This window comes from Calonectris borealis, chromosome 8, assembly GCF_964195595.1.
Source record: "Calonectris borealis chromosome 8, bCalBor7.hap1.2, whole genome shotgun sequence".
NCBI lineage: Eukaryota > Metazoa > Chordata > Aves > Procellariiformes > Procellariidae > Calonectris > Calonectris borealis.
The window spans coordinates 8,412,667-8,425,113 of record NC_134319.1 but is presented as its reverse complement, the minus strand read 5'-3'; the positions used below and the strand labels follow the sequence as shown (position 1 = coordinate 8,425,113).

Below are 12,447 nucleotides of genomic sequence, written 5' to 3'. Positions count from 1 at the left end.
TTAATATCATTTGCAATCCATCAGCACTGAATTTTTTTATCAGGTTTCTAATACAAAATATTTGATAAACCTGCTGTAGGAAAAGACAAACTAATGTTTGCCAATCATTTTCACTGCAAGGTGGTGGTACATCAGTCAACATAATAATATGAGGTTTACAGTAATTGAGATTGAATCTAAAATTTTACAAAACTTTAATTACAACCTTTTGAACATAAATCACAATACACAAATTACCCAATCATAACATTTTTTCATAAAAAAATAAGAATTCATCCAAAGGATAGAAGATTTAATGACTCTTGGCGGAGTTCCACTTTTTGGTTGAAATGAGAATAAAAGCAGACGGCAGCTTCATTTCTAATTTCAAGAAACACAGTATTTTTTAACATTTAAACAGCATTATATTTGACTAACAAGCCAAAATATGTATTTTCAAAACCTTATAAAAAGCCCCAGTATTTAACAGTATGAATGCTGAGATTTATGAACCTCTGTGAGTCAACACTGTTCCTTCAATCCTCAAAAATAATTATAAAACAAGCAATTTGAGTCACAAGCAGCAGGAACTGTCGAGCTTGGGGTTTTGGGGTTTTGTTTCCTGTTCCATGTTCCATCACTATAACCATCCTCACAACACATCACAGTCTACTACCTAACTCCAGCTTCCTCACATGTTCCCTATGACATCCTACCAGGCAAGACAGAAGGCACTGTGGTTAATCCAGAAGTAGGTACAGACCTGAGTGACCAAGAATACATCCGTGGTGACCGGCAAGCCAGATGGTACCAAACAAAAGGAACAATATTTGAATTTCCCTTGCATTTTTCTTCAGTGAAGCCACAGCTGGCAGTGTCAACAGAAGTTTTTCATACGCCAGTTCTCTACATCAAGAGCCTGGGGAGGCAAAAGCTGTAGCCATTTTGAGCCTGCCTTGAAAGCACTCTGTGACAGAGCAACTTGTGAAGGCAACTTGTGGCTACACCCAGCAAACAGTCTTTGCACAATGAGAAAAAAGGTGTGGCTGCCTCTGTGGGCACTGTTATATTCTGAGCTTAGAGGAACTTTGGTCCTATCAAAGCACTATGAGCACTGCGGTGAAGATGGTTGTTGAGTGGATGGCATTTCTTACAGAGTTTTTGAAGGTATACTTCTGTAGCGGTTGTAGAAATACAGCCTGAGTGCATGACAGTGTGAGCCATGCTTTGTACCCTGCTAGAATATGTGTTGATGGACTCTAGACAGTCCAAGATGAGGTATTTTAAAGAGCAAGTTATCCATGTTGTCTGATGGCATCCTCTAGACTACCACAAGAATCCAGTATGTTTGAGATCTTCTGATTCATGAGTATGCAGGGAACCTGAACTCGAACTGCTTCAACACTCAGAGAATCTAGTCAATCACCAGTGCTCTCGCAGGAGAGCATAAACTCAAATCTGCAGATTTCAATCTTCACACAAAACCAAAGAAAAATATCCATGACCAAGAGCTTCTTATGTTTCATGGTTCATTTCAGAGCTATAGGATAGCTGCAATTGTGTTTCTAATACAACTCATTGTGTTCTGGCCTATTCAGCCATGCTTTTGGGCTTGGAAGAAAAGCGACGTCACTGTCAGCTATGTTTCTTTTCTCTGAATCCTGACATAAATGACATTTTTGCAGCCTGCATAAGCTATGGTCAAATCCTTGAAGTTCCTATGCTTTGGGGTCATTGCCAAAATTCATCCTCCCTTTTGCAGAGCAAGAAGTTTAGGCTGGCATTCTGCACAAAGGGTTGAACTGGCACCAGTGCCATAAAAATATTGGTCTCTTTTTAAGGATTGAGACATTTGCTTTATATTTTCTTTGGCCACCTTGCAAAATACATGTGAAAATCTTCATGTGTATCATGTAAGGTTAATAAATTAAATCATTGTTACCTCATGCAGAAGCAAAGCTCCTGCAGTTATGTAAGTTCCCAGAAAAAAACTGTTTTCCAGCACTGGAGGTATCGTCTCCAAAAACATCTGGTACAGGAAAAAATTACTAAGCAAATAAAAACAAACCTTAGCCACAACACAGAAGAGACTGCTGACTAAATTGGTGCCATCAGAAATAACATGCACTAAGCCAACACAAGACAGTAGGGGCAGCTGGCTAAACTAAACTTTAAAGTCATTTAGATCCACACAAAATAAAATGTCTGAAATACCAACTTGCCTTGAGTATAAGATGCCAGATTCCTGAAGAACATTTTGACATCAAAACCTGGGCCTGACTCAGTCAGGAAGGACTTCTTTGTATAACAAGAGTGAATACATCCTTTTCCCCGAAGCACTATATTCTGCAAAATTCCCAGTTTTGCCAGAACAGATAGGATGAGAGGTGAACATTTGTACAGCACTGCATTGCTGCTACACTGAAACTATGTTAATAATTTAATGCATTAATGAATAATAGGAAAAGGAATTACAAACGACCAAATGTATACATTTCAAATGTGACATTCATTTCCTTTAAATTGGTTCTATGCGTAGATAACTGTGCTTTCATTTTTCCCTGAAACTAACACATGTTTCTTGTGAAAATTGACATTATGCAAAAATTATGTTGTGGTATGCAAGAAATCTGAATTTTCATCAGTTTCCTTTATGCTAATGATAAATTAATGTAAAAAGTTTCTTTTGGCCGTATATATTCTTAAATATTAATAAAGATAACAAGGAAGATTCCAGTTAGAACACTAGCTTGAACTATGGGAAACACAAATTCAAATTCCTGACATACTTGCAAGTTGATAATTCTCTCTCTCCTTCACTCCTCTGTCTGTTATTTATAAGATAAATGGTTCAACCACCGTTCTTCATTTACAATAATTGTATTTATTTTACAGCAATGAATCTTTCACTAGTATTACATTCATTAAGGGTAAGTGTAAGCTACAAACCGGTTTGGTAGCTCTTCTTCTGAAAAGGATCTGGACAGTATAAAGGATCATAAATTTTATAGAAGTCAACACTTCCACTAAGGAACTTACTTCCACTAAGGAACTATTGAAAAAAAAAGCAGTTATTTAACCTGAAGAGGGAAAGGCCAAGGAAAGATATGATAGCAGCTTTCCATTAAGTCAAAGAAGAAAGGAACAATCTGCTTTCTGTGCCTATAGGACTGGACAAGAATTAAGGTATTTTTGGTAAAAACATTTCTACATAGAAAGAAAATATTTCTTATATTGAGCAAATTACAGCATTACAATGGATTGCTGCTTTCTCATTGAAACTTTCCACACTGAAAGCCTCTGAAAAGGATACATAAATATCTGTCAGGAATGGCAAAAATAGCGTATTTTGCCTCTCAACAACAGAGTGGACTAAAAAGGAATCCCAATGCCCATTTCAATTCTATTTTCTATGATTTTTTGAAAGCAAGGCACTTCAAAATAGCAAACTGGACATTGGTTTTCAGACTACATAAAAACACACCTCTCTGTCTCAAACAAATTCCTACTTGTCAACACTATTTAATACAATAATGATAGCCATTAAAAGATGAAAGCATATTAAATAGTATTTCTTCTGTGTTAATTTTTTTCCTGCTTTCTACAAGTTTATACTCTTTCTCTATGCTGAAAGGTATTTACTTCCATTTCTGCAATATAAAATCATAGTCATTGAAAAGTAGGTCTAGAAGGGAACCTTCAGTTCTATCAACCAGATCTTTCAACAAAATACAGAATGCAGCCAAAGAAGGAAAGCCACTTATGGAATCACATTTACGACAACTTCTATTTTGAAAGCAAATCATCAATAAATACTCCATGAGTACCACAGTCCAGCCAGTTTTGCTCCATCCTAACATAGCTTCATTAAGACCAAGATCATTTGCAGTGAAAATGTTATATAAACCCCTGTCAAAAGTTCTACTAAAGTTACATTAGATATAGGGTTATAATCACTGTATAGTATAACTATTGTGGTTTTTAATTGCATTGTGTTTATTTTTAAAGATTTAATAAATCCTTACAAAACTTTAACTGTGAAGAACCTTTAATACCTCTTAAGCATGAGGGATCTTAGGTTGCAATGACATACTCATGTTTAGTAACAACATCATCATAAGAGACAAAGCACAAGTCTTAGAAAAAAATCTAAGAAAAAATCTATAAATTATATCCTTCAGGTATATTTAGGTCTATAAGATAACACTAATTGGAATTATTATAAAATTAATGTGTCCTGTTTTCATAGAAATCACAGCATCATAGAATGGTTTGGGTAGGAAGGGACCTTTAAGATCATTTAGTCCATCCCCCCTGCCATGGGCAGGGACATCTTTTACTAGATCAGGTTGCTCAAAGCCCAGTCCAACTTGACCTTGAACACTTCCAATGATGGGGCATCCACAGCTTCTTTGCACAACCTGTGTCAGTGTCTCACCACCCTCATTGTAAGAAATTTTTTCCTTATATCCAATCTAAATCTACCCTTTTTCAGTTTAAAACCATTGCTCCTTGTCCTGTCCCTACAGGCCTTGGCAAAGAGTCTTCCTTCATCTTTCTTGTAAGACCCCTTTATATACTGAAATATAAGTCTGCAATAAGGTCTCCCCAGAACCTTCTCTTCTCCAGGCTGAACAACCCCAGGTCTCTCAGCCTTTCTTCATAGGAGAGGTGTTCCGGCCCTCTGACCATTTTCGTGGCCCTCCTCTGGACTCCTCTAGCAGGTCCATGTATTTCTTGTAGTGTGGACCTCAGAGCTGGATGCAGTACTCCAGGTGGGATCAGTTTTATAACCTGTTCTTTGAAAAAGGCAATTCCAATAGGATATTACCATTTTAAGGTGGTACTCAAAGAGCATCAATACACTACTGTATAAATGTTGTATACTACTGTTTGGATAATAGGAGGGGATAGATTTTAGCATTAATAAAAACTTCATAAAATATCCAATAATCAGTTAATTTGCTTTAACCAGTTAAGGTACTCTAAGCAATTACTTGGCTGACATATAACAAAAGATCAAATGAATTTACATATGAAGTGTAATAACACCTTAAGTGTAATAACAATATAAGTATTTAAGTGTAATAACAATATTATCATCATTCTTGCTAAAACATCATCATCGTGAGAAAGTAAATGAAGGTATTAATTTTATTCATATTTGTATTTTGGAGGTGTCTGAATATGCAAAGCGACATCACAGCCTCATCATGCTACAATGTAAATAAACACAGTATTTCAAATAGCATCTGCCTCTGCTATTATTGTCAAAGTATATAAAGTATGAATGTTACCTTTGAATGGAATAAATGTTTTCATTTAAAAATATAATTAATTCTATTGTTCAAAAACTGGAATTAAACCGTCATGCAGTGATTCACATTACTTCACAAATAATTTGATGGCTGCTACTGATCCTTTTCATTGCAGAGCAGCTTAACACAATAAAGTAAATTTCTCAGCTTGGCCAACTGATTAATTTCATAAGCCATTTTCTGATATAAAAATTCATAAAACCATAACTATTATGAAACAACATCCAAAGTATTTTTAAAAATACATAACTATTGTCTGAACTTTCAGAGACATACCAAAAATAAGATACTCTTTATTATTCACTGCATCATTTACACCTTTTACATAATGTAATCAAAGGATTTAAATAACTCAATTTAATATTTATCCAGGAACTGGCAGCCAGTATTCTACCCTGAGGGACATAACTGTTCATAAAAAGCTCATTTTACAAGACACTGTAGCAGTTTTGGCATTACCAGCACCTCTCACATAAACCATGTTAAAAACTATAGTTTATCCTGCCAAATGCCTTTTGTACATATGGTGTTTAACAGTGCTCTGTAAGTATGTAAGCCAACAATAATAGATTTAAGCTAAAAATCTGGAGAGACACATATATGTAACACAAAAATTTAAACAATGCTACATATTCATATATATATATTTACACCCCATATATACGTGACACACCCCACATGCACATAAACATACATAATTTAAAATATTCTTTAAATTAATATGCTAACTATAACTCTTGTAAAAATAATATCTCTTTCAATTTGCAGTAGCTTCCTAAAGTTTAATTCTCCTTCTATTGACATCAGAGGCAGAACTTCCATTAACCTCAGCAGTACAGAATTAGGCCACAAGAAACATGAAGAAATATATTTAAAGACAGCACGTACACGTTTATAAAATCTTCTAACTATGCAAGGACGGACTTGGCACTTTACGAGGTTAACTTCCCCAGTAAACTTCCAAACTAAATTTTAAAATAACGTATTTTAAATACTACATCTTTGATTAGTGGTCTACAAATACTGTATATAACAATAGAATAAAATCCAGTTATGTATCTACATGTGGTAAGAGATGGACCTGATGAAATGTACATTGTAGGTAATAACAAACTTCACAACCGTTTTTACATTTGAACAGTCTGATTTTATGTCATACTCTGACTGATGTGAACCAAGGCGTTAAGTAGTATTTAATGCAAGTCGTCTTTAGAATTAAGACACATTTTATAAAGAGGAGTGATATAGTTAAAAGTGTTAATATATTGACAACTCCGTAACATAAAACAACGCTGAAAATGCTTACCACTTTCAAAACAGGCATCAAATATAAGATGTCCTTTTTTAGGCTGTCCACAATAACCAGCTGGGAGAACAGTGTACTTGCTCACGTTCCCTGCTATGATATCATCACTTCCCATGGCATTACCTATTGCAGTAAAAGCAAAAAAAAGCATGAGCATAAAACAAAAAACTATAAAAAACAGTAGAAGGATATTTCCCCATGCTTTTCTACATAACATGAAATTTGCGCCACTTAACATATGCACCAGTAAATGAACTCTTTCTTTTCAAAGTTTATTTAAGAATTTGGATATAATAATAGCATCATATGTTAAAGCTTCTCTAAGTAGCAAACCACACAGCCTGGTTTCTTGCACATGCATGTCCTGTGGCTGAACACTCTCGTATGCAATAGTCTGATATTCAGCTGGATCCACTTCTTTGGACTGGAGCTCTCTAATACGTATATTCTGCATGGATTCCCTAGAATTGAACTCCTCAGCAGCATCTTACTTTATCATAATCCTCAGCAGCATCTTCCTCACTATGGGCATTAATGGGATCTTTTTCCTCTATCCTGCTGCCTATTTTCATGCATCTTAAATGAACTTAGAACCTCTGAGACTGTTAAGTCCCCCTCATATTTGAAATTTGAAAATTATTAGACGGGAGAGACATACACTCTCGGAGGCATGTGATTATCTGAGCCTTGCTTGCTTAGGAAACAAAATGCTGAAAAAGAACTTAAATAAAGAAATTTTTTTTTAAAATACAGGGTTTATTTCATAATAAAATCTATGAGGACATAAATTTTCTATACAATGGCATGATTTTTGTCAGTAGTATATATATTGAAAGTTTTGTCCTTCCAGTAAAATTATACTGTCTAACAAATTGCAGTATGCAAAAAAGTTGTTTCCAAATAGGGATGGAAGAACACAGTGATTTTTTTCATTTGAGAAATGTACAAGAAAGTAATTATACATTAATAATACAGTATAGTGAAAAAAATACACAATAATATAATTAGCTGTTCATTCTTCTGACATCGGCTCAGCATTTTCTTCACTACTTACTGTTTGGATTACAAACATTTAACAATAGAAAAACTATCTTCTGTGTTACAGAAAACTAGAAGAAATGTGCATGTCTTCAAGTGCAGAAGGCATGTGATGGAATAATGGGATGATAATATCTTATTTCACTCTGATAAATAGGGCTACTAAGGCTTCTAGAAATAGACTTTTGGTCTGTACTGATTTTTTGACATTTAAATGGGTTACGGAGGATGATGAATGTGACATAAAGCTCAATTTGTTTTATTTTTATATTGAAAACTATTTCACACAAATGTTACAAGCAATTCATATTGGCCCTGAATGATGAAAACAGCTTATTAATTAAAACTGACCTTTCCATACATAAATGTATTCCACCTCTTGAGGCAAAACACCTTAACTGAGGTAACAAATTATACCAACGTATTAGTGACACCACAGTTAAAGGGTCTGTCAGGCTTTCTATTATATGCCCATATTTTCAGAGGTATATAAATCCCAGATTAAAAAATATCTATATCCAGGTCAACACTCAGCATATAAATCCCCAGTCTTCCCAGGGAAGAAATTTGAAACTTAGTCTCTTTGAGAAGTACTACAACAGAACAAAGAGAATTTAGGCCTTTTCTTACTTTATCATAATCCAAAAAGTTATTTATTAAATAATGCACGCTATTATTTTTTAGCAAAATTATTATTTGCAACCTCAAGGTTATTTGGTTTACACTGAATAATGACCCACAGATAGCAATCTGCGGCATTTAAACTGTTTTCTTTAAATGTAAAATTGCTACTTATGATATTTTTAGCTAGATGTTTTTTACCAGCATGCTGACACAGTTTGCTTAAAGGCTGGTAACACCAGAGGCAAACTTAGACCTGGATGGGGTATCTGTATGGCCATGATTGTGTCACTTGATACAATTCATCCCTCTGCATCATGCAACCTGTAATTCAGAACAGCAGCCACAGGAAAACCATTTCCTCAGTTTCAGTTCAGTGCCACTTTGATTAAGGGCCCCCATATACCTGTCGCAGTTAGTCAAGTTAATCGTTTGTAATCCAACACATGGAATCAAGGATACAAAGAAAAATTCAGGGAAAACCTGCAGATCTCCACCAAGAATGCATGAGCTGCCAGGGACCAAAGTGAAAGAATGGGAGGCAGGGAGTCAACTAAGTAGAGCAGTAAGAAGACTGAACTCCTCCTGGTTAAATGCTCTCTTGTAAGTCTCAGCTAAAAGTAATAGGCTGCTTGTAATTCTTAAAAGATAGCTGGGAAACACCGCTTAGATAAAGATGAAGAAACTAGAAACGATTACATTCATAATACTGCCACCATAAGACAGTGTAGGAAAAGCAGGCAGAAGACAGAGCTACATCTCCCTTTCCACCTAACTGACAAATTAGAAAATCTACCAATGGAGTCTTTACATGATGCAGAAGGAAGCTGTCAAGTAACTGTGTCCTAGCAAAGTTTCCATCTGCTCCTCCTGGCCTAATGCAGCCATTCAGAAATGAGAATAAAATCATCAAATAGCCTATAATTCATAGTCATTTAATAATATTAATCTCTCCTTGCATGTTCTTTATTACACAGTACTTTGAATATTCAGAATGTACTGTTCTTATATTTTGAGTTATATTATCTTTAGTTAATCTCTAAACATGCAAAACTGCAGTCTTTGAACTTCACGTTATTATATAGCACAACAGCATTATATCTCTTTTGGCATGTTCTCCTTGGGTGATAAAGAAAAGGCCAGACCACTGGCCGACAAGAGCCTGCATTGCTGTATTACTAGATTATAAAACATGGCTTCACGCTTGTCTGTTCAGCAAATGCAGCGAGTGTTGCTGAGAATACATTACCATCTTCAGATGGAGAGAACTATGTCATACTGTGCCGTAAGTCCTCTGGCCAATAAAGAGATACTGTCCTCACAACTGGGGAGCCCTAAGTAGATTTTCCTGACTGAAGGCAAAGATGTATGACAGAATCTTGTAGGGAAGGGAAATAGTACTTCAATCTGAAATAAACTGAAAGGGAAAGAAGAGAATTAACTGAAGTACATCCTGCACATTACACTTAAGGAGGCCAGATTCTCTTTTGAAAAAAGGTTAGATAAGACAAACAAAGGCAAAAGTAACTTAGCAAAGAAATTTTCTCAGACTGTAGGTCTTATTTTGTCAATTATTTTTCTTATAGGTTGTAAGACACATAGCTATTTTATTCTAATTCTTTATAGCTTAAACTCCTGGAGTCTCCAGCAAATCCCTAGGATTTACTTTTACCACAGTATTAAACTTTAATGGTAATTTTCTATCAGGTACAAAATCTGCAGGTGTCTGAAATCTCTGTAAGTATATAAGGTTTTAAAATAAAGCAGAGTCTTCTGGTATCTGCATTCATCACTATTGTCATCGTGGATATATGCCACATCAAACTAGGGAAAATGAATAGAATTAGTTACAGGGGACTGGGATTCTTTGGAGGAAGAGTTTGGAGACTTCCAGAGCTTCTTGCTATTCTTAAGTTCAAAGGGTAAAGCCAACAATTTTTTCATTTAGGCAAAGATGAAAACAGTATTTGCTACAATAAACATCATGCAAATTTAGGCACATTTTCTTTAAAAATCGCAGTTTCTAGAGGAAAGTAACTCTTTAGTAAGTAATAGTTACTCTTTGAATTGGGTAAACAACGAGCCCAGCTTCCAGCTGTGACAAACTTCAGAATTGACGGAGTTAGCAGCCGGCAGCTACCCTCATGCTACATTAGGTAGGAGAGCACAGCTGCATTAAAACAGACATAGAAAAATATAGAGTGAATTTGCCTGGAAAACCTGCATCATTTTTATAATCAGACTTACTGCCTAACAAGGATAGCCAATTAGAAAGGTAAGGTAACATGAAAAGATACGATAACTGCAAGTGAACTTTGTAGAAGTTTTACAAATGTCATTAAGACACCTCTCATTCTGTTATGAGATCCTTATTTTAGAACAAAATGAGGATACATTTTGCTACTGAAAATTTCTACGGTGTAAAGAAAAGTTTCCAGGTATCCTAACAAAGAGCTTCATCAACCTTGAGCAGTATTGTTATTGTAAACCCATACAAAGAAGTGAATCTGTTCTTTTTTGCCACAAACAAAAATTCATTCAGATGACCAACAGCAACTCCTAGTAGCTCCTAAATAGAACAAGTCTCTAGATGAACATTGCTGAACTCACATTTTGGACAAGTAACACTTATGGAGGATATGCCAATAACAGTGTCTTCTCCACAAATCAGAAAACTGCAAACAGTGTAATTTTAGCAAAATTCTTTTACATGATAGCATTTGTAGAAATCAATAGTCTTAATAGCTGATTATTCTTTGATTTTTTTTTTAAATAAAAGCTTCTATATCATTGTCCCTAGGCTTCAGCAGCACTGATATTCAGGAAGATTTGTTATTTCTGCTATCAGCTCTGAATGCTCTATGGCCATTCTAAAAATCCTACAGGCAGCAGCAGGCAGGAACTTGGAATTCCAGCTCCACCGGCTTAAAAAACGCTAAGAAAAAGAAGAAAACACAACTGTCATTTTGATCTTCACAGCCATGTATCCTGCAGCAAGGATTGGGCATGACCCTGAGAATCTAAACATATTGCAGAGAGTGTTGTCAATCTGAAATGTACTTAATTCACAGTCACTGTGATCTGAAAAGAAATGGAAGAAATTATGTTAAGACTACAGGGTTTGAGAGAATACCTGGCGTAGTACCAACCACACCTGCTGCCTCACATTCAGGTAGCGTGCCCATACTGTCACCATTACCTACTTCAAAGGTCAAGCAGAACAAGGAAAATGTTGATTATCACGGACAGCATTCTCATACAGCTTGGTCTAGTTCTAAAAAATAGTAACGTTGCATTGTTATTTAGAAACCCAGTTTGAGACAAAGCATCTTTAAAGTAATTGTCTCTTCAACTACTTTCCTCCTACAGTTTGACCAACAGACTGTCAAGAGTCTGTCGCCAAACTGTAAGAGGATATTAATATTCAAGAAAACATGCAGAAGGAAAGACAAGCACTAGTTTAGCAGAGCTTCTCAGGTAAATTCTGAGCTTTGCAAAGGTTCTGAAAGTACTTGGGAAAAACAAACTGCAAGCTTACTGCCATGGACTCAAAAAAGCTTGTGGTAGATTGCATAAATAGGAAGGAAAAAATTGTAATTTATTGTTTGTTTTTTTTATTTTTACTGCATAAGTTACTCTTTCTACAGAGGCTACCAGACAACATATCCTTTTAACCTTCCTAACACAATTCCTTGGCTAATGCACCATTACCTTTTTATTTTGGGTTAGAAGGCACAAGTACATCCAAATCCCTCACACTTTTTTAAATATACATACCCAAACTGATTTACTCTAGCAGAAGGTATGGCATAGGTGTCTCACTCGAAGCTGAGAGTGGGAAAAGTCTTGTTCTTATACGCAAACATGTCAAAGCAAAATGATCACTAAAGATATCACATGGGGTCCCTACAAAAGGCTTGGTGGTACCGCAAAGAGCACTTTGCTTAAATGCTTATATTGAGCAGACAGCAGGCAGCCCAAAGATAAGTAGGAACAAAAAAGTACATAAGGTGCTTAGTTCAAAACAAAGCTGTCAACTTACTGGCTGACCAAATATGAAAAGATGATGAGAAATCTCCACTGCCCCGTCCATTCAAAAAAACTAGATCCAGATAGAGATACAATTATCAATCCAAAGTCAGTTATAGCTCCTTTATAAAATCTAGTGAAGAACATTGAACTGAA

At 35.5% G+C, this 12,447-nt stretch overlaps 1 protein-coding gene across 3 annotated transcripts in view; it reads right to left on the bottom strand.

Annotated features, from left to right (window-relative positions):
* Nucleotides 1-12,447, bottom strand: part of LOC142084804 (BEN domain-containing protein 5) — a 971,351-nt gene that overhangs the window by 946,767 nt on the left and 12,137 nt on the right. For 2 of the 3 annotated variants that reach the window (XM_075155802.1, XM_075155803.1), the window contains exon 2: nucleotides 6,604-6,726. In XM_075155802.1, the coding sequence (XP_075011903.1) occupies nucleotides 6,604-6,726 (123 nt within the window). Of the gene's footprint in view, nucleotides 1-6,603; nucleotides 6,727-9,511; nucleotides 9,680-12,447 lie in introns of all 3 variants that reach the window. The other variant, XM_075155804.1, reaches the window with a different exon arrangement.